Source organism: Martes martes (genome assembly GCF_963455335.1).
Source record: "Martes martes genome assembly, chromosome: 7".
NCBI classification, from domain to species: domain Eukaryota; kingdom Metazoa; phylum Chordata; class Mammalia; order Carnivora; family Mustelidae; genus Martes; species Martes martes.
Window position 1 is genome coordinate 82,828,306 of NC_137894.1, and position 27,867 is coordinate 82,856,172.

General features: G+C 39.7%; 1 protein-coding gene across 1 annotated transcript in view; it reads right to left on the minus strand.

Annotated features, from left to right (window-relative positions):
* The window catches only part of SNX6 (sorting nexin 6), a 62,487-nt gene that overhangs the window by 2,037 nt on the left and 32,583 nt on the right, over positions 1 to 27,867 (minus strand). Inside the window, exons 9-13 of the mRNA XM_080808018.1 lie at positions 22,229 to 22,304; positions 20,208 to 20,247; positions 14,218 to 14,304; positions 8,712 to 8,871; positions 8,539 to 8,624 (exon numbers count right to left, since the gene is read on the minus strand). Coding sequence (XP_080664144.1) covers positions 8,539 to 8,624; positions 8,712 to 8,871; positions 14,218 to 14,304; positions 20,208 to 20,247; positions 22,229 to 22,304 — 449 coding nt within the window. The remainder of the gene's footprint in view (positions 1 to 8,538; positions 8,625 to 8,711; positions 8,872 to 14,217; positions 14,305 to 20,207; positions 20,248 to 22,228; positions 22,305 to 27,867) is intronic.

Here is a 27,867-nt window from a genome sequence, read left to right on the forward strand (position 1 = left end):
GTAACAAGCTACTCATTATACAGAAGTAACTTTTTTTTTTTAAGATTTAATTTATTTAATTAATTTATTTATTTGAGAGAGAGTGAGAGTGAGAGAGGATTGCAAGCAGGGGGACTGGGAGAGAGAGAAGCAGGCTTCCCGCTGAGCAGGGACCCCCAAGGCGGGGCTTGATCCCAGGACCCTGGGATCATGACCTGAGCTGAAGGCAGATGTCCAATGACTGAGCTACCCAGACATCCCCAAAAATAACTGTTTAAAGACATAAAACTATATACTTTGTTTCATGTACAATTTTCCCACATACCAGATTCTTCAGTAATTTTCCATCTAGACGAATATTATTGTTCTGAATTGCCTGGCATGATCTAATGAGAGATAAAATATGCTCTGTGTGTCCAAGTTAAACTACTGATATTTATTTAGAGAGATAGAGAGCAGGGGGAGGGGCAGAAGGAGAGAGAATCTCAAGCAGAGTCCCTGCTGAGCACAGAGCAGCCAAAACCAAGAGTCAGTTCAACCGAGCCACCCAGGTGTCCCTGAACATTCCTGACAGTAAGATAGGTTCTTATCACTCTCCTCTGGCCATTAAAATATGTGTACTATATTACATATATAATTAATATAATGTATATTTTAATGACTAAAGTGGTAAGTTATAGCAATTTAAATAAAAATTTTAATAAGGGGCTGCCTGCATGGCTCAGTTGGTTAAGCGACCAACTGCTGATTTTGGCTCAAGTCATGATCTTGCAGTTGTGACATTAAGCCCTGCACTGGGCTCATGCTGGGTGTGGAGCCTGCTTAAGATTCTCTCTCTCCCTCTTCCTCCACCCCTCCATACCCTCATGATCTCCCTCTCTCTCTCAAAAAAAAAGAAAAAAAAGTAAAAATAAAGTAGTAAGATCACATACAAACGTATTCTGTAAAATGCAAACCTGTGTAGCATCTGTAAAACATGTGAACTGGCCCCCAAATTCAGATATGTATAAAGACAAATGTAAACATATAGGTTACATCAACTCATAAATGGGGGAGAAGGAAAACTTCCTTAGAGTAGAAAGCCAACTAAAATGTGTACAATGATGGGATTAGAAACTGATCACCATTTGGCCACCATCATAAAAACTGACTCAGGCAAAAGTCAGGATTGGATGCTAAAAATAAGATAAGGCTGAAATGCTAATACTGTGGTCATTAGGTACATGCTACAGAACACTTAAATTTCTGCTAATTAAACTTAAATAAAAACTCAGTTTGAGCTTCTCCGTTGCACTACGCATATTTCAAGCATTTGGCAGCCACATGTGGCTAGTGATTACCATACTGGAAGTGCTGATTATAGAGTATTTCCATTATCACACAAAATTCTACGGGACAGTGCCAGTTAAGTGATGGCTGTTTAACTTACATAGTCCCAAGCCAAGTATCTCACCACAGAATACTTGTTAATTTCAAAGTATAAAACAGTAACTTTGCCACTGAGAAACCTGCAGACATCATTTTATTTACTTATTTTTTAAAAAATATTTTATTTGGGGTGCCTGGGTGGCTCAGTGGGTTAAGCCTATGCCTTTGGCTCAGGTCATGATCTCAGGGTCCTGGAATCGAGCCCCACATCGGGCTCTCTGCTCAGCAGGGAGCCTGCTTCCACCCCCCACCTTCTCTGACTGCCTCTCTGCCTACTTGGGAGCTCTATCAAATAAATAAATAAAATCTTTAAAAAATATATTTTATTTATTTGACAGAGAGCGCACAAACTGGGGGAGCTGGAGAGGGAGCAGCCACTCCCTACTGAGCAGGGAACCCAACACAGTGTTGGTTCCTTGCTTGGCGGAGAGTCTGCTTCTCCCTCTCCAGCTCCCCCTGCTTGCGTTCACTCTCCCGATCTCTGTTATAAATAAGTAAAATCTTAAAATAAAATGGAGTTGGGAAGCCAGAAGGGGAGCCCTCAGATCCTACCACTGATTGCAGACTTTGTAGACCCATCAGGAAGAGAAGAGAAGTGAAGTACCTTGCATTCTTTTTCTTTTTTTTTTTTTTTTTAGTACCCTGTATTCTCAACAGGAGGAAACCCATGTTACTACCCCAGCAAGAGAAAGAAAGGTGGTCTCCTTGTCCAGCAATGGCCCCCACAAGGCAAGACTGTCACAGCTAAGCCAATGAAAAGCCACGACACTTCCAACCCGCAGTTTACTTTAGTGGACTTTTAGTTTGTAACAACCTTTCCCAACTCCCCCCTTCCCTATATAAAAGAGCATTCCTGTCCTTTGTTCTCTGCACTTGCCTGCGGCTTTTGCTATAGCTTGCTTGTCCTGAATTGTAATTCCTGTTATTCCCAAATAAACCCGTTTTGCAGCAGATAAAAAAAAAATTTTTTTTGGCATCAGATAAAATTTGCTTCGAAGGTTGGCAACTTTTAAACATAACATTGCTGAAGGAAACTCCAAAATTCATTCTCCCCCATTTGGAAGCCCATCCATTTGCTGAGCTCTGATTCCACAGGAACAATCCATGTGAATAAATTATGTATGGCAGAAATGTTGACAGTCATTCTGTCATAAATAAATGTTTATTTTCTTTGTACCTTTCTGTATTTGCTATGATAAAAAATGCACGAAAGTTTTACCAAGCCTGTACTGTGTTTTGAGGGACTGTACACAGGTTTGGAGGGTTTTCCTTCGTTTTTGTATTCAAACTGACTAGCCAAATTGACATGGTAGAGAAACTGCTGGTATGGAGGATATACCAAGCCACCATAACAGCAGTTTCTCTACCCTGCGGACTGACTCTCACCCCTGCCCTCCCCAGAGCCCATCTGTTTTTCACCTTCTTTTCTTTCTCCTTCACCCACAAACGTTTCCCTCACTGCTCCTGGAATAACTCAGTTTCCAGAGGCTCTGCCCAGCCCCTGCCAGAGAGACTTGGGCCAAGAACCCCGAGGTTACTGTGGCTGCTGGTCCAGGAATGTCACAAAAACCTAGGATTCCTCTGTTTCAGTGTCTTCCTGTCTCTTCTGCTGGGCCAGGAACTCCTTAAACGCTGGCTCTGTGTGGCCTGCCCTACCACTCCCATGGCCCCTGGCAAAGGGAGGTACTTACTATGGTTAAACTTAATTATAACATTCTTTCTGAGGGACACATGGACACGTTTCTTTTTTTTTTTTTTTAAAGATTTTATTTATTTATTTGACAGACAGAGACCACAAGTAGGCAGAGAGGCAGAGAGAGGGGGAAGCAGGCTCCCTGATGAGCAGAGAGCCCGATGCGGGGCTCGATCCCAGGACCCTGAGATCATGACCTGAGCTGAAGGCAGAGGCTTAACCCACTGAGCCACCCAGGCGCCCCTGGACACGTTTCTTATTAGACCATGAACTCTGAGAGCAGAGGTCCCAACGGGCTGGTCTTCCTGTAACCCAGTCCATTGTGGGCACAGTGCAGTGGGAGGTGAGTGAATGGTTTGGTGAATGACTGTCTCTCCTGAACTGAAGGGATGATTTAAGTGAAAACATTCAGGAGGTAAAAACAAACAAACAAACAAAACCCACAAAAGGGGCATCTGGGTGGCTCAGTGGGTTGAGCCGCTCCCTTCGGCTCAGGTCATGATCTCAGGGTCCTCTGATCGAGTCCCACATCTGGCTCTCTGCTCAGCAGGGAGCCTGCTTCCTCCTCTCTCTCTGTCTGCCTCTCTGCCTACTTGTCATCACTGTCAAATAAATAAATAAAATATTTAAAAAACAAAACAAAACAAAAAACTCACAAAAACATGGGATAGTTTCTTGAAAACCTGTCATTCTTTTCCCATAAATTAAAAGGATGTTCAGGGGGGCGTCTGGGTAGCTCAGTGGGTTAAGTAAGCCTCTGCCTTCGGCTCAGGTCATGAACTCAGGGTCCTGGGATCGAGCCCCGCATCGGGCTCTCTGCTTAGCAGGGAGCCTGCTCCCCACCCCCCACCCCCCCCCCCCCCGCCGCCTGCCTCTCTGCCTGCTTGTGATCTCTCTCTCTGCCAAAGAAATAAAACAAAACAAAACAAAAAAAAAAAGAAATGTGAATACAGAGAACACGTCTCAGAAAGGATTTGAAAAGTACAAAATCTGGAAATTAGAGGTTGACATCAATCTATAGTAGCAGTCAGCAAACTTTTTCTGTAAAGGGCTAACTATGTAGTGAACATTTTAGACTTTGAAGGGTGACTCGGTGGCTCAGTAGGTTAAGCATCTGCCTTTGGCTCAGGTCATGATCCCAGGATACTGGGATTGAGCCCCGTGTTGGGCTCCCTACACAGTGGGGAGCCTGCTTCTCTCTCTTCCCACTAACTCTCTCTCTCAAATAAAATCTTAAAAAAACCAAAAACCATTTTATTTTTATTTTTTAAAGATTTTATTTATTTACTTGACAGACAGAGATCACAAGTAGGCAGAGAGGCAGGCAGAGAGAAAGAAGCAGGTTCCCTGCGGAGCAGAGAGCCCGATTCGGGGCTCGATCCCAGGACTCTGAGATCTTGACCTGAGCTGAAGGCAGAGGCTTTAACCCACTGAGCCACCCAGGCACCCCCCCAAAACCATTTTAGACTTTGAGAGACATTTGATCTCTGTTTTAACTATTCAACTTCGCTATAGTAGTAGTATGAAAGCAATCATAGACAAAGCATAAATGAATGACCTTGGCTGTATCCTAATAAAATTTTACTTATAAATTAAATATAAATTTCATAAAATTATCACATGTCATGATATTCCTTTGCTTAAAATAATGACTTAAAAATATGACTGCCAAGGGGCTCAGTGGGTTAGGGCCTCTGCCTTCGGCTCAGGTCATGATCCCAGGGTCCTGGGATTGAGCCCCGCATTGGGCTCTCTGCTCAGCGGGGGAGCCTGCTTCCCCCACTCTCTCTTTGCCTGCCTCTCTGCCTACTTGTTACCTCTCTGTCAAATAAATAAATAAAATCTTTAAAAAAAAAAATGACTGCCAAAGTAATTAAAAACAACAAAAACAACAAAACATGAATGCCACTCCTGACTCACAGGCTTTACAAAAGTATGTTGTAATTTGCCAACCCCTCCTTAATTTATTAACAAAATCCTTGATAGTTTATAACCTCTTTAAAAAGAACAAAAATAGTGAACATTAGAAACCAATCATGCCAGCTTTATCAAAACACGTTCTTTCTCTCTTTTTTTTTTTTTTAAGATTTATTTATTTGACAGATAAAAAGAGAGCATTAGTAGGCAGAGCAGCAGACAGAGGAACAGGGAGAAGCAGGCTCTCCACTGAGCAGGGAGCCCAATGTGGGGCTTGATCCCAGGACCCTTTCTCTCCTCCTTCCTTTCTTCCTCCCTCTCTCTTCTTCTCTCTCTCTCTCTCCCTCCCTCCCTTCCTTCCTAGTAGGCTCCATCATTGCAGGGCTTGAACTTATGACCCTGAGATCAAGACCTGAGCTGAAATTAAGAGTCAGACACAACCCACTGAGCCACCCACGTGCCCCCTGATCAATCCTTTAAATTAAAATTTAGATAAGGACATAAAAGGGAAATTCATACAAATTACGAATGTCTATCACTTGGGAGTAATAATCACTCTAATAGTCAAGTACCATATGATTGAACTGAAGTTTCCCAAAGATATCACACTAGGCTAAAACTAGCCAGCTAAAATTTAATAGACATAAATATGGTTACAATTACATTTTAAAAATTAAATGCTCAATAACTGAAGAATTTCTAGAAACTTGTTGCACAACAATGTGAACATACTTAACACTGCCGAACTGCACACTTAAAAATGGTTAAGATGGTAAATTTTGGGGCACCTGGGTGGCTCAGTGGATTAAAGCCTCTGCTTTCGGCTCAGGTCATGATCCCAGGGTCCTGGGATCGAGCCCCGTGTCAGGCTCTCTGCTCAGCGGGGAGCCTGCTTCCTTTCCTCTCTCTCTGCCTGCCTCTCTGCCTACTTGTGATCTCTGTCAAATAAATAAATAAAATCTTTAAAAAAAAAAAAAGATGGTAAATTTTATGTGTTTTCTACCACAAAAAAGAAAAAAAATGACTAAAAAAAAATGAAAGACACAACTGGCTGGAGCTTAAGAAAAGACTTCAAGTGACACCTGGGTGGCTCAGCCACCAGTTAAGCCTCTGCCTTTGGCTCAGGTCATGATCCCAGGGTCCTGGGATCGAGTCCTGCATCGGGCTCCTTGCTCAGCAGGGAGTCTGCTTTTCCCTCTGCCTGCAGCCCAATACTTGTGCTCGCTGACAACTAAATAAATAAAATGTTAAAAAAACAGAAAAGACTCTGAAGAAGAAGAGAAGGTGTGACTATAGGCCAAATCAAGCTGGTATGAGATGGCACCTTAAACCCTTGTAACATATAAAGCACACTGTAAGAAGAAATGTGCACAATAATCAGCCTGTGTACAGAAGTGCTTCTATTTCCCAGTGTAATATACATTTTTTAAGATTTTATTTATTTATTTGACAGACAGAGATCACAAGTAGGCAGAAAGGCAGGCAGAGACGGGTGGGGGGTGGGGAAGGAGGCTCCCTGCTGAGCAGAGAGCCCTATTCCGGGCTTGATCCCAGGACCCTAGCATAATGACCTGAGCTGAAGGCAGAGGCTTTATCCCACTGAGCCACCCAGGAGGGGCTCCCAGTGTAATATTTTAAAGCAGCAATGACAGGAGGGCAATAACATAAAAAGCTTATTGAAATGTAGGAGATAAAAAATATTTAGCCCAAGGATGTGTAGCCTGGAGGAGACAATATATATACAGAATATAAACTATTTAAATATTTGAGGGTAAGCTATAAAAGAAATTAAACTTATCTTTCTTATTTTAGATGACAAAACTTTGACCAATTTGTCAAAGTTTACACAGAAGCAGATTTGTGTTCATGTTCATTATGTGGTATCCCAAAACTCTTGGTGGAGTTTTAAACTTTTTAATGACTTTCAAAGGGTAAATGCTATAAACATATCAAAAAATAAACACTTAAAAGTTGATTTAAATTTAATACTTATAGTTTGAGGAATTTTGAATATGCTTTTAGTTTTCCGTCCCTCTGACTGAAGACAGCATATGTTAAGTAAATTAAGTTTTTTTTTTAAGGACTTATTTATTTGAGAGAGTAAGCGAGCAGGGAGAGGGGCAGAGGGAGAGGAAGAGAGAATCCCAAGCAGACTCCACACTGAGCACAGAGCCCACCTCAGGGCTTGATCCCACAACCCTGAGATCATGATCTAAGCCAAAACCAAGAGTTGGACACCCAAATGACTGTGCTACCCAGGTGCCCCTAAATTTTTTTTATTAAAGAGAGATTTTTTTTTTTTTTTAGCTAGTCCATATTAGGTACTAGAGTCTTGCAGAGCTGACCATTTAGAGAAACTGTAGATATTATTCTTGTTTGAATTAGATGACTTGTAAAATCCCTCTCAATTCTAAGATTCTCAAGTTTTTTTTTTTTTTTTTTTAAGATTTTATTTATTTATTTGACAGACAGAGATCACAAGCAGGCAGAGAGGCAGACAGAGGGGCGGAAGGCGAGGGAAGAAGGCTCCCTGCTGAGCAGAGAGCCCAATGTGGGGCTCCATCCCAGGACCCTGAGACCATGACCTGAGCCAGAGGCAGAAGCTTAAACCACTCAGCCACCCAGGCGCCCCTAAGATTCTCAAGTTTTAAAATTACTGTAAGGTTTGGACCAACCTTTATCCTTAAAAAACAAACAAACAAACAAACAAAAAGAGATTTATTTATTATTTTAGAGACAGAGACAGAGAGAGAGAGAGAAAGAGAGAACACGAGTGGGAGGGAGAGAGACTCCTAAGTGGACTCCACGTTAAGCCTGGAGCCCAATGCAGGGCTTGATCCCACAACTCTAAGATGACCACCTGAGCCAAAACCAAGAGTTGGATGCTCAACCAACTGAGCCATCCTGGCATCCCCGAAGCTTTATCTTCCTATTAACTATAAGAAAGGGATTAATTTGAAATAAACAAATACCATAAAAAACCCTGGAAGAAGGATATTTCCTAAAACCACATTATTCTGAAGCAGTAAAATAACCTTCAAAAATTGGGCACCTGGGTGGCTCAGTGGGTTAAAGCCTCTACCTTCAGCTCAGGTCATAATCCCAGGGTCCTGGGATCAAGCCCTGCGTCGTCGGGCTCTCTGCTCAGCAGGGAGCCTGCTTCCCTTCCTCTCTCTCTGCCTGCCTTTCTGCCTACTTGTTATCTCTGCCTGTGAAATAAATAAATAAAATCTTTAAAAAAATTATAATCCAATTGTAATTAATTCTAATTCAGTAATATTTCTTACAGTATGTCTGTAGAAGGAAACTGTCATTAAAGAATCACTATCATTCCATAATGGATTCATTTCCTTCCTTTTTTTTTTTTTAAAGTAATCTCCATGCCCAACATGGGGCTCAAACTCATGAACCTGAGATCAAGATTCACATACTCTCCCAACTAAACCAGCCAGGCACCACATAACGGACTCATTTCTAAATTATAAGTCACTTAAATTAGTAAACCTTTAATATGACAATACCTTTGCATGCTTCAGTTCTAACTCTGCCAGTTCCACTAAATTTTTTCTGAATGCAGCAACTCTTCTTGTCTTAAAATCTATAAGTTCTGTGAACAAAAGAAATTAGGATTAACCATTTAACTCATATAATAGTTTAAAGTATACCTTATGATTAAAGGGTAAGGTAACAGTACCTTGTTTTGCAGATTCAGATATTTTTTCAAATTTCTGACAACATAATTGTTGGGAGGTTTCAGCCTGCAGAACATCTTTATTTTTTGCTCTTGCTTTATCCAGTGCTTTATTGGCATTTTCATAATCCACTAGTGACCTAGATCTTCGATAGAGGAGATCCTGTAAAACAGAATGCTTCACAGTAATATATGCTGCATGTTTCTAATAGTTACCCGCAACCACCATCATCAGAGCAAACACTTAAACCATGAATACCACACATGCCAGCTACTCCTCTCAACTGTTTTTATAACAGCTTTACTGAGATAAATTCACATACATGTAACTCAAAGTGCCAATTCAACGTTTTTAGCATGCTCACAGAATTGTTTAACCATTACTACAATCAATTTTAAAACAATTTTGTCACCCAAAAGGAAACCCCATATTCATTAGCAGTCATTCTTCATTTCCTCTCATGTACCCCTCAACCCCCACCACTAATTTGCTGTCTCTATACATTTGCCTATTCTGGACATTTTATTAAAAAAAAAAATGGAATCATATAATATGTGGCCTTTTCTGTCTGGCTTTCTTTACTTAGCATAAAGTTTCAAGTTCATTCATGTTTTTGTGTGAACCAGTACTTCATTCCTTTTATTGCTAAATAACATATCATTGTATGGAAATACCACACTGATTTATCCACTTATCAATCGATAAGACATTTGGTTTGTTTCCACATTTTGCCCATTATGAATAATGCTGTTTTGAACATGTTTTCCTTTCTCTTTCATATCTCATTACTTAGGAGTGGAATTGCTGGGTCACTTGGTAATTCTATGTTGAACCTTTTGAGAAACTGCCAGACTTCTAAAGCAGCTGCACCACTTTACAATCCAATGACTCTTCATGAGGGTTCTAATTTCTCCACATCCTTGGCAACACTTATCTGTCCTTTTGATTAAAGCCATCTAGTGGGTGTGATATGGTATCTCATTGTGGTTTTGTTCTGTTCTTTTATTTTTTAAGTAATCTCTACACCCAATGTGGGGCTCAAACTTACAACCCCAAGATCAAGAGTCGCATGTTCTACCTATTAAGCTGGCCAGGTATCCCTCGCTGTGGTTTTGATTTGCATTTCCCTGATAGCTAATGTTGTTGAGCATCTTTTTACGAATTCACTGGCTGGCTGTATGTTTTCTTTGGAGAAAGGATTATTCAAGTCCTTTGCCTATTTTTTAATTGGGCTATTTGTCTTTTCACTGAGTATTAAGAGTTCATATTTTCTGGATACCAGTTGCTTAATTAGGGACTTGTATGACTTACAAATATTTTCTCCCAGTCTATGGGTTGTCTTTCCACTTTTCTTCATGGTGTACTTTGACACACACACAAGTTTTTACTTTTAATAAAGTTCGTCCAATTTATTATTTTTCCTTTGGTTCCTGTGCTCCTGGTGTCATATCCGAGAAACCAATGTCCAATCAGAAGTCACAAGATTAACATTTGTTTTTTTCTAAAAATATTACAATTGTTATGTTTAGGTCTTTGATCAATTTTTTTTTAAAAGATTTGATTTATTTATTTGACAGAGAGAGCACAAGTAGGCAGAGAGGCAGGCAGAGAGAGAGGGGGAAGCAGGCTTCCCACTGAGCAGAGAGCCCGATGCAGGGCTCAATCCCAGGACCCTGAGATCATGACCTGAGCCGAAGGCAGAGGCTTAACCCACTGAGCCACCCAGGTGCCCCAGGTCTTTGATCAATTTTGAGCAAATTTTTATACATAGTATGAGGAAGGGGTCTAGCTTTATTTTCATGTGACTATTCAGATGACACAGTACCATTTATTGAAAAGTCTGTTCTTTTCCCCCCAAAACTGTCTTAGGACCTTTGTTAAGAATCAACTGACTGGGTGCCTGGGTGGCTCGGCTGGTTTACCTTTGCCTCAGGTCATGATCCTGGGGTCCTGGGATTGAGCCCCACATAGGGTTCCCTGCTCAGCACAGAGTCTGTTTCTTCCTCTCAGTCTGCCCCTCCCCCAGTTTGTGCTCACATATGTGCTCTGTCTTAAGTAAATAAATAAGAAGTGGTCAATGTGAAAAGGCCCTACTATATGACACTCTGGAAGAGGCTAATCTATGGAGATTAAAAAAAAAATCAACATTAAAAAATTAAGGGGAAAGAGGACGAATAGATGGAGTGGAGAGGAGTTTTGGGGCAGTGAAAACTATTCTGTATGATACTTATAATGGTGATGCTTATAATGGTAGATAAGTATCATTACACATTTCTCCAAACAAAAAAGAATATGTAACACTAACAGTAGCTCTAGTGTAAACCATGATCTTTATTGTTTCGCTTCTTTTACTCAGCAAAATTATTCTGAGATTCATCCATATTGTTGCATGTTTCCATGGTTCATTCCTTTTCATCGCTGAGTAGGATTCCACTGTATATATACACCACAATTTCTTTATCCATTCAGCTTTTGGTGGACATTCGGGCTGTTGCAGTTTTTGGCTATTACAAATAAAGCTGCTGTGAACATTTGTGGGAACACATGCTCTCAAATACCCAGGATTAGAATGACTGGACCACAGATGTATGTTTAATTTTTTAAGAAACTATAAAACTTTTCCAAAATATTGTATCATATTCCAACTAACAGGATATGAAAGTTCTAGTTGCTATAATTTTTGTCAGAATTTTTCATTCTAGGGGTGCCTGGGTGGTTCAGTTGTTAAGTGTCTGCCTTCGGCTCAGGTGATGACCCCAGGGTCCTGGGATTGAGCCCCACATTGGGCTCCCTGCTCAGCGGGAAGTCTGCTTCTCCCTTTCCCTCTGCTGCTCCCCCTGCTTATGCTCTCTCTCCATTAAATAAATAAAAAATCTTAAAAAAAAAATTTTTTTTTTCATTTTAGCCAAATTCTCATTGAGGGGCACCTGTGGTGAGAGACGTCTGGGTGGCTCAGTTGGTTGAGCATGCCTTTGGCTCAGGTCATGATCTCAGGGTCCTGGGATCAAGCCTCATGATGGGCTTCACGATCAGTGGGGAGTCTGCCTGAGGATTCTCTCTCCCACTGCTCCCCCCAACATGTGCACACACATGCTTTCTCTAAAATAAATACATAAATCTTAAAACAAGAAAAAAAAAAGGTGTGTGGTTCTCCCCCCAAGCTGTTCAATAAATATTAAATATCTTTTAAATAGCTATTTACTTATTTAATTACTTATTATATTCAAGAACAGTTAGCATGCAATGTTACATTAGTTTCAGGTATGCAACAGTGATCTGACTACTCTATGCTATGCTGTGCTCACCACAAGTGTTAATGCCCATCTGACACCATACAATGCTATTATACTATCATTGATTCCTATATTCCCTCTGCTGTATGTAGTTTTAATTTTTGCAATTAAATTTCAATTCCTTCTTATGGTCACTAAAAAGTCTAGATTTACTTTCATTTATTTTTTATTTTTTAAATTTTTATTTATTTATTTATTTTTAAAGATTTTATTTATTTGTCAGAGAGAGAGAGAGAGAGAACGCACGCACAAGCAGGCAGAGTAGCAGGCAGAGGTGGAGAGAGAAGCAGGCTCCCTGTGGAGCAGGGAGCCTGATGCAGGACTAGATCCCAGGACTCTGGGATTATGGCCTGAGGCAAAGGCAGCAGCTTAATCGACTAAGCCACCCAGGCATCCCTGGATTTCCTTTTAAAGCCATGTTCTAAAAAGTTATGTATTAACAACTATAATATTATAATAAAATAATGAATTTCGTCTTTAAAGTGAATAATTCATTTTATCCCTATCCACCCCAATGTAAATGGTTTGTAAGACACAATCTGGTAAAATAATTTGATGTGGACAGTATATTTACAAGTACCTAAGTCCTCAAAGTTAGAAAGATTATTTATAACTTGTTTAAGTAATCTCTCTCTTTTTTTTTTTTTTAAGATTTTATTTATTTGAGAGCGAGAGACAGCGAGAGGGAACACAAGCAGGGGGAGTGGGAGAGGGAGAAGCCGGCTTCCTGCTGATTAGGGAGCTGGATGCGGGGCTTGATCCCAGGACCCTGAGACCATGACCCAAGCTGAAGGCAGATGCATTACGACTGAGCCACCCAGGCACCCCTTAAGAAATCTCTCCACTTAGCATGATGATTGCACTCACGATCCCGAGATCAAGAATCATATGCTCTTCCAACTGAGACAGTCAGGCACTCCTATAATTTTTTTTAAGTAAGCTCTATGCCCAACACGGGGCTTGAACTCAAGACCCTGAGATCAAGAGCTGCATGATCAGCCAGCCAAGTGCCCCAAGGGTTATTTATAACTTGATAAGGAATGAAAAACTGGTGTTCAAAGCACCACTGATCACATGGGAATTTTTTGTACAATATATCAATTCATAAATTAACACTGAATTTAGAATGTCTTTTTTCCCCCAAGATTTTATTTATTCGACAGAGAGAGAGAGTACAAGCAGGGGAGTGGCAGGGAGAGGGAAAATCAGGCACCCGCTAAGCAGAGATCCCAACGTGGGGCTCAATCCCAGGACCTGAGCCGAAAGCAAGACACCCAACCTACTTAGCCACCCAGGCACCCCAGCCTCTTTTTGTTTTTTCTTTAAGATTTTATTTGTTTACGTGTGAGAGAGCAAGAGAGTATAAGCAGGGGGAGCAGCAGAGGGAGAGGAAGCAGCAGGCTCCCGCTGAGCAGGGAGCCTCATGTGGGGCTTGATTCCAGGACCCTGGGATCATGACCTGAGCTGAACGAAGGCAGATGCTTAAATGACTGAGCCACCCAGGCACCCCGAATTAAGACTATCTGAGCCACTAAGTTTTTAGTGCTTTTTCAGATGTTTCTGTTAAACATTTTTTTGGATTAGTTAAGAGTTTTAGTCTTGCACATAGACAGACTTCCAAAAGGAAATTTGAGTTGCCTTAAAATAAAATATACCCTGGTTTTACAGTTCTCTCACTTACAACAAAGGACTCAGGAGTCCTTTAGCTATAGAGACTGTTATTTGGGGATATTACTTTTTGTTTTGTAGGCATCTTACCCAAATGAATATACCAAATTCATTAAAAAAAAGTTTTAGATTATACTATATCAGAAGTTTACAGAGTAAACTTTTTTTTTTTAAAGATTTTATTTATTTATTCGACAGAGAGAGATCACAAGTAGGCAGGGAGGAGGAAGCAGGCTCCCTGCTGGGCAGAGAGTCCGATGCAGGGCTCGATCCCAGGACCCTGGGATCATGACCTGAGCTGAAGGCAGAGGCTTTAACCCACTGAGCCACCCAGGCGCCCTTACAGAGTAAACTTTTATGTGGGGATCCTTGACCAACAATTTGTAAAAGGACAGCAAAAAATTCACACTTGAAAATCTAATTTAAAATCAAGAGATAATCATTAACAATCTTAAGTCTAACAACCTCTAAAGAGGTTGGCTTTTTGTAAAGAGATGGCTTTTTTGTAAAATAGTCCATTTTAAAAAACAATGAACATTCAAATTACCTTAGCAGCTTGAGATTCCCTTAAGTAATATTTTAAAAGGTCGGAAAGTTTGAGGTCTTCATCAGCAGACACTCGTGCTTCTATTTTCTGAAAAAGGGGGGGAAAATCCAGCATTTAATTAACAGTTATATTCTACAGCCAATGTTTTCTTTAATTACTCTAAAAAAATTAAAGTTAAAAATAACTACAGTATCCATTATCCATTCCTATTTAACCTAAATTTCCCTGCTTTCTCCTTTCTACTAGCCTATTACTTTACTTCAGGACTCTGACAAAAAAATGAACAGAAAAAAGAATGAAATCAAATGAGATTAGTGAATTTATGGAAGAACTCTATATTTGACTCAAGTTCTTGGCAATAATGAATTTCAGTATCATCTTTCAGCATCACTTATATTTCTTTCTTGTTACATCATTTCAGTGATATGTATACGTGATTTTAAAATGATAAAGAATGGGTCTCCTGGGTGGCTGAGTCTCTTGACTCTTGATTTTGGCTCAGGTCATGATCTCAGGGTCGTTGAGATTGAGCCCATGCTGGGCTCCATGATGCGTGTGCAGCCTGCTTAAGATTCTCTCTTCCTCTCCCTCTGCCCCTCCCCCTTAAAAAAAAAAAAAGTGAAGGAAGACTAGGAAATTCAAATCAATCTTCCTACTGATAACAACCAGAAAACAGTCAAAACATTAACAAAATGTGCCTGAAGACATGAAAGTAATAAACAGATGTGGTTAGTTTGAACTGGGATAAAAAGGGAAGCAGCCGTGTTAGACTAAAAAGATTAAACTATTCAATTCAGTTTGGAGACAGGAAATAAAAAAAGATGTGTTATGTCAACCAAATACAAAACAGGGACCTTGTTTGAACCCTAACTCAAATGAACTCCACTGTAAAAAGCCATCTGTATCTATATACTCAATATTTGATGATGATAAGGGGAAATCATCGATAATTATATTGACTATATTAAATTCTTTTTAAAGTGTTTTTAACATTTATTTGAGATAGAGAGGGAGAGAGAGAACTTGAGTGGTGAGGAGGAGCAGAGAGAGAGGGAGAAGCAGGTTCCCCACTGAGCAAGGAGCCTGCTGTGGGGCCTGATCCCTGGACCCTGACATCACGACTTAAACCAAAGGCAGGCCTTCAACCAACAGAGCCACCCAGGCACCCCTTGACTATATTAAAATTAATTCTTATCTTTTAAAAAAAGAGATATGCACAAAGGGTAGAAAAAAAATGAATATGGACTTCAGGGGAAAAAGCACTTTAAGCAATGCAAAAAATGTTAATCATTCAGGAAATCTGGGTGACACATGTACAGGAATTCTTTGTATTATTCTTTTTTTTTTTAAGATTTTATTTATTTATTTGACAGAAAGAGATCAGAAGTGGGCAGAGGCAAGCAGAAAGAGAGGGAGAAGCAGGCTCCCTGCTGAGCAGAGAGCCCAATGCAGGGCTTGATCCCAGGACCCTGGGATCATGACCTGAGCCGAAGGCAGAGGTTTTAACCCACTGAGCCACCCAGGTGCTCCTGTATTCTTCTTCTTATTTTTTTTAAATTTGACAGAGATCACAAGCAGGCAGAGAGGCAGGCAGAGAGAGAGAGGGAAGCAGGCTCCCTGCCGAGCAGAGAGCCTGATTCAGGGCTCGATACCAGGACCCTGGGATCATGACCCAGGACCCTGGGATCATGACCCGAGCCGAAGGCAGAGGCTTTAACCCACTGAGCCACCCAGGCGCCCCAGGTGTATTATTCTTTTTTAAAAAATATTTTATTTATTCATTTGAGAGAGAGAGAGGGCGTGCATGAGTGGAGGAGAAACGCAGAGGGAGAGGGAGCAGCAGACTCCTCACTGAGCAGTGAGCCTGACATGGGGCTCAATCCTAGGACCCTGAGATCATGACCCAAGCCAAAGGCAGATGCTTAATTGACTGAGCCACAATAATTTTTGTATTATTCCTGCAATCTTTCTGTAAGTCTGAAATTACTGCTGAAATAAAGTTAAAATTTAAAAACCCTACACATCTAGCAGAATAACTAAAATAAAAAAGATAACAAGTATTGTAAACTTGTGTAGCAACCCACTGCTCATTTATTCTGGAGGGAATGTAAACTGGTACAATCACTTTGGGGAAACAGTTCGGCACTATCTACAAAAGCTTTTCACATGGAGACCCTATGACCCCTAATTCTCCACCTGGTTATACACACCCAATAGAAATACACGCTTATTTTCAGCTGAAGATATGCAAGAATGATCTTAGAAGTACTATTTGTAAACAGCCACAAACTGTCCAAATTCTTACCAACAGTAGAACAGATGAGTAAGTTCATGTATATTCTTACAAAGGAAAGCTATACAGCAAGAAGAATGAAGGAACTATATAAACATGCAACAACATTGATGAATCTTATGTACATAGCGTTGAGTGAATGAAACCAGACATAAAAGAATACATACTGCATAAAGCATTTATATAAAATATGAAAATAAAATTAACCTCTGCTGTTAGAAGCTAAGATGGTGCTACCCTTGAGGGAGGGGGTAACTCATAAAAAGCAGCTGAAGAGGGTCAGGGTATCTGGGTTGCTGGCAAGAATTTTATTTCCTTTCTTTTTTTTTTAAGATTTTATTTATTTATTGGACAGAGAGGGAGAGACAGTGAGAGAGGAAATACAAGCAGGGGGAGTGGGAGAGGGAGAAGCAGGCTTTCCGCTGAGTAGGGAGCCCAACGTGGGGCTCGATCCCAGGACTCTGGGATCATGACCTGAGCTGAAGGCAGACACTTAATGACTGAGCCACCCAGGCACCCCAAGAATTCTATTTCTTGATCTGGGTGTTCATTATATGGGTGTGTGAAATTTGTAAAATTTCACAAGCTGTATATTTCTGGTATGTGCACTTTCCTATGTATATAGTATACTTCAATATAAAGAAAAAAACTTGAAGCTTCTCAAGAAATATTCCTTTAGGGGTGCCTGGGTGGCTCAGTGGGTTAAAGCCTCTGCCTTCAGCTCAGGTCATGATCCCAGGGTCCTGGGATCGAGCCCCGCATCGGGCTCTCTGCTCAGCAGGGAGCCTGCTTCTTCCTCTTTCTTTGCCTGCTTCTCTGCCTACTTGTGATCTCTGTCTGTCAAATAAATAAATAAATAACATCTTTAAAACAAAACAAAGCAAAAAACAAACAAAAATCAACGGCTTATTTATAAAAAAGAAAGAAAGAAATATTCCTTTATAATAGAGAAATAAACTTGGAAACTTTTTTTTTTTTTAAAGAATTTATTTATTTATTTGACAGACGGAGATCACAAGTAGGCAGAGAGGCAGGCAGGGGTAAGGGGGAAGAAGGCTCCCCACTGAGCAGAGAGCCCGATGCGGGGCTCGATCCCAGGACCCTGGGATCATGACTGGAGCTGAAAGGCAGAGGCTTTAACCCACTGAGCCACCCAGGCACCCCAAACTTTGAAACTTCTTAATCTAACAGATAAATGCACAAAGTATATTCAAATTGAGTTAGATAAATTTAGATAAATGGATTTATATAAATCTAGGTAACATGTTAGTTGGATGTCGGGTGCTTTTAAATATGGCTCCTCTCCTTCTATTAAGAAGTAGGGTATGTATCCTGTCCCCTTGAATCTGGGCCCTAAGACTTACTGACCAATAAAGAAGTAAGGCTTTGCCAGTTTCCAGGCCTTAATGAAACTGGCAATTTCTGCTTCCTACCTTTTGGAACGCTTGCTTTTGGAACCTAGCCACCATATTGTGAGGAAGCCTAAGAAGCTCCATGGATAAGCACCATGCAGGTGTTTTAGCCAACAGCCCATGCTGAAGTCTCAGCTGAGAGCCGGCATCACCCCCCAGACATCTGAAAGAGCCTTCAGCTCATTCCAGTCTCTAGCCTTCATATGTTCCCTGTTGAGGCCCCAGACATCATGGAGCAGAGGTAAGCCATCTCTGCTCTGTCTTTTCTGAATTCTTGACCTAAAGACTTCATTAGCATAATAAAAAGTTGTTTTAAGCTCCCGATTTTAGGATGGTTTGTTACACAGCAAAAAACCAGACCACCACAAAAACACTAAAAAAAATAAAGATTGTTGTGGCTACGGCAGCGTGCCACCTAGATCTCCTTCAAGAGCAACTGCTTGCTGTGAGGATCATATACGGTTCAGAGTCCCAACTGCAATCTTTCTAGATCCAAAACAACATGCATCCCAAGGTTCTGACGCATCCTCCCCTGCACCCAATGACAGAGCACAGGGGGAGCAGTGCCAGCCTGTCCTGCCTGACACAGCAGTCCCTCTAATGAGCCACTTGGGCTCACCTGGACAAAACTTTCTTAGAACTACGCTACGATCTGAAATTCTTCCTACCCAGTCCCCTCTTCCTCTACCCTCTCCTTTCACAGGTATAGACCTGCATTATGGTCTAAAGGCTCTTCATGTCTATCCTGCTCCTTCCTCTTTGTTCTTCCCAATAAATCTCTTGCACATCTAAATCCTTTTGACATCTACTTGCACATCTACTGACACATAAAGCTATTTTGTGATAAATCCCTGTTCTTTTGATGTAAACACACAGAAATCAATGATATTTTCCCAGAAAATGCTCATTGGTACAAATAACCAAAGCAGAATAATGGACCCCAGTATAACAATATTTATGTATTTAATGACTCTTTCCTCTGTGAGAGAATGTCTCCTTTCCTTGTCTTCACTACACATTATTCAATTGATAAAGTCACGCTGAACTCAGATTTCTACAATGGACCAGACACCTCCACTCTCAGTTAAGTACCTTTAAGCTTCCCTTTTCTTTTTTTTTTTTTTTTTAAGATTTTATTATTTATTTGAGGAGAGAGAGAGAGAGAGAAATAAAGAGCATGAGAGGGGAAAGGTCAGCGGGAGAAGCAGGCTCCCCACTAAGCAGTGAGCCCAATGTGGGACTCGATCCTGGGACTCCAGGATCATGACCTGAGCCGAAGGCAGTCATTTAACCAACTGAGCCACCCAGGCGCCCAAGTACTCTTAAACTTATAATAAATATTTTCACTATTCTATCAACTTTATCAAAGTATTTAAATATATTTTTTTAAGATTTTATTTATTTATTTGACAGAGAGAGATCACAAGTAGGCAGAGCGTCAGGCAGAGAGAGAAGGAGGAAGCAGGCTCCCCGCTGAGCAGAGAGCCCGATGCGGGACTCGATCCCAGGACCCCGGGATCACGACCCGAGCCGAAAGCAGAGGCTTTAACCCACTGAGCCACCCAGGCGCCCAAAGTGTTTAAATATTACTGCATCTAAGATTGATCCCTGAAAATCAAGACTATGTCAACATTGTTACTATGAAGTACACCTTTCTACAATTGCATATTTGTCTTGTATTGATACAACTCATTTTTATTTTTTAATTTTTTGAAAGATTTTATTTATTTAAGAGAGAGTGAGTGAGTGAGAGAGAGAGAGAGAGCGCACGAGCAGGGAGGGCCAGAGAGTGGGAGAAGGAGAATCCCCGCTGATCGCAAAGCCCAACACCAGGCTCAATTCTGGGACTCCAGGATCATGACCCAAGTTTGAAGGCAGATGCTTAAGCTACTGAACCACCATCAGGTGCTCTGATACAACTCATTTTTAAACCAGTGTCATGGGGGATCAAAAACAGTATCATCTTGGTAAAATCACAATGAATCTAACACTTTCTTCTATCTTACACAGCCCCAGAAAAAGATCATTCTTCATAAAAATAAACGCTGTTTCATAATGAACATGTTCTCTGATCAAGAATATGAACTTTTACACAAATACCAGAAGGCCATAACCAAAAAATGAATTTCCTGGAAAAAAAAATCAAATTTTCAAATCTAAATCTGTCTCTTCATCCTTCTGAAGTATAGCTCATCTTTCTCAATAAAGTTAAACACAACCACAACACGTAACACATTACTATACGCAAGGATTGAGACTCCCAAAGGTTAATTTATAGTACTTACTCTTGTTTTATCAAACAGTTCTGAAACTTTGAGAAAAAACCTGGAAGGGAAAAATATTTCATCAGAAGTCAGCTTTGAAATGATTTTTCATTTCAAATGTTCAGAGCATATGTCCCCAAAACTGTATTAATAATGAACTTTCTTATTTCATTACAGTAATATTTAACAATCTTATTCACTGCAGACTTCATTTAGTTCAACACCTCTGTACTTCCATCCATATAACAGATTACTTGAAAACTCTTGTTACAAAAAAATCTTCCCATTTCAAGGTAACAGTCTTAACCATACTTTTATTTATTTAGTATGTACTTTAAAAAAAAAAATCATTTATTTATTTATTTGAGAGAGAGAGCAATCATAAGTAGGTAGAGGGGGAGGGGGAAGCAGGTTCCCCACCGAGCAGAGAGCCTGACGTGGGGCTCAACCCCAGGACCCTGAGATCATGACCTGAGCAGAAGGCAGAGGCTTAACCCACTGAGCCATCCAGGCACCCCATATTTAGTATGTACTTTTTAAAGTAATCTCTATACCCAATATGGGGCTTGAACTCACAACCCCAAGATCAAGAGTCACATGTTCCACTGACTAGGCCAGCCAGGCACTCTAAACCATGCATTTAAATTAAAAAACTTTTTCCTTATATTCTTTAGAAATATGCCACATAATATTAAATAAAGCCTGTATCTTCAAATTGCTATAGAAGTACAGAACAATCAGATCCAAAGAGGCTGACTTAAAAGGAAAAAACTAAAGTTGGAGCAGCTCTTGAAGTTATCTGATACTTATGTGTTAAACATCTTCAAGCAGAGCTGCTTTGTTTTAGAAAATAACAGAAATCAATAACCAATCTCTATCTCAGAATTCACTTTTAACTAAATAGCCTATCTCTCAAATGCTGACACCAACTAAAAAAAATCCCAATGCCAAACTATTAAAAGGGTATTCTGTGAAATAATATGTAATTACTGGTGATGTTATAAATGGATTGAGGCAAGTATTACTAAAAGCTAAAACACTATTTTATGAACTTTGTTTTACCAAAAAGAACTTGCTTTGACAGGTTTATGTCCAGTAACTCACAGCAAGGTTGACTTTTTCTTTTTTTTAAAGATTTTATTCATTTATGACTTTTTCTTTGTATTAAAGTGTTAGAGACTGACTCTTTGGGAAGGTAGCATGTTCATGTAATAAGTTATATACAGTATCCTGTTTTGCTGAAAAACTTGGATTTTACATGTCTACTAAGACAGGATATACTAGAAAAAAGTTCAAGGATGTGGTTTAGAAAAAGGCATAAACTGTGAAAATAGTTTTGCCACTTAAAATTGAAAAAAAAAGTTCGGATTATTTTTCAGTGAGGAGTTGGATTTAAACAATATTATAGGAGCAACTAAAATTAACTATGGTTAGATTAATGTGAAAAACTAGTATAAAGTAAATAAAGGACAGCTACATAAGCAAATATCCAGAGAGCATTTCTATATTAACATGTATGATACTTTCCCATCAGGTTACTCTAGGACTGCCCTAAGATTCATTAAACTTATAAACTAGAATAGCGAGCCTCTTTAAAAAGTATAAACTGACAGCACCACATTTTACTTTAAAAGTCAACCTGGTTTCAAAGAAATACATACATATATATATTATATTCTAATTCCAAAACGTTTATTTATAATAAACTTCATCAAAACCTGAGAACATTTTTTTTTCCTGAGAACATTTTGATATAAATTCTGTCTCCCTCTTCCTCACATACATAAATCAGCCAATTTTCATCAAACAAAACTTTGTAAATGTTAAAATTGTATATATTAAAGTCAATTTTTACTTTTCAGATTTAAAAAAGAGAGAAATGGTAGAGAAAAAAATGACACTGAACCAAGTTTGTAAGAAGTGCCTCATTATTGATGTATTTTAAAGAAGATATTCTACATGCCTCTTGGGTCAGAAATATTCTGTGTGTTCAGGCTACCAGTAAAATTTTTGCTTTATTTATTTTAAATCAGAATCCTTACTTGCATATATCTGTAGAATCCTGAGTTCCTAAAGCATATAATGAAGAACCAATTCTATTGTAATCATCTGCAGCACCTATGGGAAAAATTTTTAGAATTTAATATATTTATTCACTGATTCGAAAATATTTATTGAGCACCTACTTGGAAAACAATGTGAATGTAAATAACCCAAGTCTGGTGAAGGAAATGACAACAGCTATAATATAATTTGATGAATATTATATTAGACATAGGAACAGACTACTTTGGGAGCAGGGGAAACAGATGATTCCACCTGAGTAAGTTAGGGAAGGATTTACAGACACTACTGAGTGAGTCAGAACTTGTAGGATAAGCAAATCTTTACCAGGCAAAATGGAGGGGACAGCATGGATAAAGGCCAATGAGACATAAAAGAGTACAGTATATTCAGACAGCCGTCCAGGAAGAAGGCCCTTTAGAGTACAGAAGAGAATGGATAGAGTTGAAGGTGGAAAAATAAACTGGAAGTATCTTGGGGGAAAAACAGGTTTTTGTAAGACATGATAAAGTTTGGATTTGATATTGTAAGAATGGGTATTAATAAACATTTAAAAATAATATTTAAAAATAACCATTAAGGATTTTTAGATAAAAGTTCTTCTGCCTCGAATAAAGACTAGAAATGGAGACACAGAAGGCAGAGGAACCACCTACGAATTTGTTGTGTCAGATACTGATGGTCAGGATCAAGTTAGCAAGAAGAGTGACAGCAGAGAAGAAGGACAAAGCTGGAAGATATTTAGGAAACCTAATACGCAGGATTTACAAACAAGAGACCTGAGGTAGGAGGAAATATTAAGGAGCTTGGGAAGCTAGATGAATGGTGGTAGCATCATTATCCTTGGGTGCTAGGAAGCCAAGTATTCAACTTTAGCACTCTTCCCAGGGCTCACCCCATAGGACAATTTGTTGAGAAAAGATTACTCATTTCAGAAAAAGGATAGTATAGTACAACAGTTAATTAAGAGCATGGAACTAGAACCAAACTGCCAATCCCAATTTACCAGCTATATGGCCTTGACCTTATCACTTAGCCTGTGTATGCCCTACTTTCCTCATCTGTAAATGGGGATAATAATGGTACCAGCTCTGTGTGATCACTTGGACTAAATGAATTAATGAATGTTACTATATAGGCACAAAGCAAGTACAGTATTATACAAATGTTTGCTATTATTAACAAAATCCCAGACATGTCTACTTTGTATGGAAATTCCCACTTATGCCAGTAGTATTTTTTATAAGATTTAATGTGTTTATTCTCTTAAAAGAACAGTAATCCTTACACTACACTTTCTTATGCTGTACAAAGTTACATTCAACAGACAAGACTGAAATTTGGTGACTCTATTTACTTTTTAAAATTATTCAAAACAGGGCGCCTGGGTGGCTCAGTTGGTTCAGCAACTGCCTTCAGCTTAGGTCCTGATCCTGGAGTCCTGGGATGAGTCCCGCATCTTTCCCTGCTCAGCAGGGGGTCTGCTTTTCCCTCTGACCTTTCCCCCTCATGCTTATTCTCTCATTCTTTCTGTCTCAAATAAATAAGTACAATCTTTAAAAAAATTCAAAACACGTCTATTTTTATATCTTTCATAAAGAATCTTTTTTTTTAAAAAAGATTTTATTTATTTATTTGACAGAGATCACAAGTAGGCAGAGAGGCAGGCAGAGAGAGAGGAGGAAGCAGGCTCCCCACTGAGCAGAGAGCCGGACCCGGGGCTCAATCCCAGGACCCCGGGATCATGACCCGAGCCGAAGGCAGAGGCCTTAACCCACTGAGCCACCCAGGCACCCCAAAGAATCTTTTTTTTTTTGAAGTGGGCTCCCATGCTCAAACTTAAAGAAGAGTTGCATGCTCTACTCAACTGAGCCAGCCAGATGTCCCCATAAAGACACTGTGAATACAAACTTCAGACTCTGAATGGTAACTTCTACATGTGAGATTGTTCACTATTATCCTAAAAGTTTAAGTTAAAAAAAATAACACTTAAAAATCATGTAAAAGTTGGTTTATTGAGGCAGGAATCAAAAATGATTTGTGTTCTGACAAGGATGTCCACTCTCGCCACTGTGTTCAACATAGTACTAGAAGTCCTAGCAACAGCAATTAGACAACAAAAGAAATAAAAGGTATTCAAATTGGCAAAGTTCTTTGTCAAACTCTCTCTCTTTGCAGATGACATGATACTTTCTATGCAAAATCCAAAAGACTCCACCCCCAAACTACTAGAACTCATACAGCAATTCAGTGATGTGGCAGGATACAAAATCAATGCACAGAAATCAGTTGCTTTCTTATACACTAACAATGAAAATATAGAAAGGGAAATTAGAGAATCAATTCCATTTACTATAGCACCAAGAACCATAAGATAGCTGGGAATAAACCTAACCAAAGAGGTAAAGGATCTGTACTCGAGGAACTACAGAACACTTATGAAAGAAACTGAAGAAGACACAAAAAGATGGAAAAGCATTCCATGCTCTTGGATCAGGAAGAATAAACATTATTAAAATGTCTATATTAATCTATACTTTCAATGCCATCCCGATCAAAATTCCACTTGTATTTTTCAAAGAGCTGGAGCAAACAATACTAAAATTTATATGGAACCAAAAGAGACCCCGAATTGCTAAGGAAATGTTGAAAAAGAAAAACAAAACAGGGGAACCACGTTGCCTGATTTCAAGCTTTACTACAATCACTTCTTGGCTGTTTAGCTAAGACCAAGTGTCAAGCTTTACTGCAAAGCTGTGATCACCAAGACAGCATGGTACTGACACAAACACAGACACATAGACCAGTGGAACAGAGCAGAAAGCCCAGATATGGACCCTCAATTCTATGGTCAAATAATCTTTGACAAAGAAGGAAAAAATTCAGAGTGGAAAAAAAGACAGTCTCTTCAATAAATGGTGCTGGGAAAATTGGACAGCTATGTATAGAAGAATGAAACTAGACCATTCTCTTATACCATACACAAAGATAAACTCGAAATGGATAAAAGACCTCGACATGAGGCAGGAATTCAACAAAATCCTAGAGAACACAGGCAGTAACCTCTTCGACATCAGCCACAGCAACTTCTTTCAAGACATGTCCGTAAAAGAACAAAAGCAAAAATGAACTTTTGGGACTTCATCAAGATCAAAAGTTTCTGCACAGCAAAGGAAACAGTCAATAAAACAAAGAGGTAACCCACGGAATGGGACAAGATATTCACAAATGACACTACAGACAAAGGGCTGATATCCAAGATGTATAAAGAACTCCTCAAACTCAACACACACAAAACAGATAATTACATAAAAAAATGGGCAGAAGACATGAGCAGACATTTCTCCAAAGAAGACATGGCTAACAGACACATGAAAAAATGTTCATCAACATTAGCCATCACGGAGACTCAAATCAAAACCACACTGAAATACCACCTCACACCAGTTAGAATAGCCACAATCAACAAGACAGTAAACAACATGTGTTGGAGAGGATGTGGAAAAAGGGGATCCCTCTTATACTGTTGGTGGGAATGCAAGTTGGTGTAGCCACTTTGGAAAACAGTGTGGAGATTCCTTAAGAAATTAAAAATAGAGCTACCCTTTGACCCTGCAACTGCACTACTGGGTATTTACTCCAAAGATACAGATGTAGTGAAAAGAAGGGCCATCTGTACCCCAATGTTCATAGCAGCAATAGCCACAGTTGCCAAACTGTGGAAAGAACCAAGATGCCCTTCAAAAGACAAATGGATAAAGAAGATGTGGTCTGTATATACAACGGAGTATTATGCCTCCATCAGAAAGGATGAATACCCAACTTTTATATCAATATGGATGGGACTGGAGATTATGCTGAGTGAAATAAGTCAAGCAGACAGAGTCAAGTATCATATGGTTTCACTTACTTGTGGAAGACATTGGGAGATGGAAAGGAGAAGTGAGTTGGGGGAAATTGGAGGGGGAGATGAACCATGAGAGACTGTGGACTCTGAGAAACAAAATGAGGGTTCTGGAGGGGTAGGGGTTGGTGGAGTGGGTGAGCCTCGTGGTGGGTATTAAGGAGGGCATGTATTGTGTGGAGCACTGAGTGTGGTGCATGAACAAGGAATTCTGGAACACACACACAAAAATTAATTAAAAATTATTTGTGTTTGATATCAATTACATTAATATTTTATACATAAATTGACCCTAAAATTATTTTTTAGAGCAAGAAATTCCTGGATCCTAATATCTGGCTCATAGGACACTACCCTCTTTAGCTGTTACATAATTTTTTTTTTTTAAGATTTTATTTATTTATTTGACAGAGATCACAAGTAGGAAGAGAGGCAGGCAGAGAGAGAGAAGGTGAAGCAGGCTCCCTGCTGAGCAGAGAGCCCGATGCGGGGCTCGATCCCAGGACCCTGGGATCATGACCAGAGCCGAAGGCAGAGGCTTTAACCCACTGAGCCACCCAGGCGCCCCTTAGCTGTTACATCATTATGTGTTCACAGAAAATAAGCAAACTGCCCTGATTTTATATATTACAGTGATGTTGAAAACTTAATTTTCATAGTCTAGGCTAAGTTCATGCATCATGAAAAAATAATTTTTATTTTATAATTCTGTAAAATTGTATGTTATGTAATAAATTATATGTAGTAACTATGACTTTGTAAATAGGTTCACAACTATCTTTCTTAAAAGCACCATTCCATTTGGCCAAATAAATAAATCAGAATCACTAATATTTTCTTCAGTTTTCTTTTTTTTTAAGGTTTTTATTTATTTATTTGACAGACAGAGATCACAAGTAGGCAGAGAGGCAGGCAGAGAGAGAGGAAGGGAAGCAGTCCCCACTGAGCAGAGAGCCCGATGTGGGGCTCAATCCCAGGATCCTGGGATCATGACCTGAGCCGTAGGCAGAGGCTTTCACCCACTGAGCCACCCAGGCACCCCTTTCTTCAGTTTTCTTAACAGATGACAGTCTACCTTTACAGCTCTTTATGTTTCCACAGCATGAATATACACCTCGATTACAGGACTGATTACAGTACACAGTAATTTTTTGCTTTTCGTTTTTATTTCACCTGAAAATTTTTTTTAAGATTTTATTTATTTATTTGAGAGACTAAGCATGAGCAGGGGAGGTACAGATAAAGAAGCAAACTCCCCACTGAGCAGGAAGCCTGAGATAGGGCTCCATCCCAGGACCCCAGGATCATGACCTGATCTGAAGGCAGATGCTTAACCAACTGAGCCACCGAAGTGTCCCTATCTATTTATTTTTTAAAATTTTATTTTTTGGGGTTATTTATTTATTTATTTGACAGAGAAAGCAAGAGAGCGCATGGAGCACAAGCAAGGGGAACAGCAGAGGAGAGGGAGAAGGCGTCTCCCTGCTATGCACCGAACCCTATGCGGAGCTCGATACCAGAACCCTGTGACCATGACCTGAGCCAAAGGCAGACGCTTAACTGACTGAGCCACCCAGGCACCCCCATTTATTTATTTATTTATTTAAAGATTTTATTTATTTATTTGAGAGACAGAGATCACAAGTAGGCAGAAAGGCAGGCAGAGAGAGAGGAAGGGAAGCAGGCTCCCTGCTGAGCAGAGAGCCCGATGCG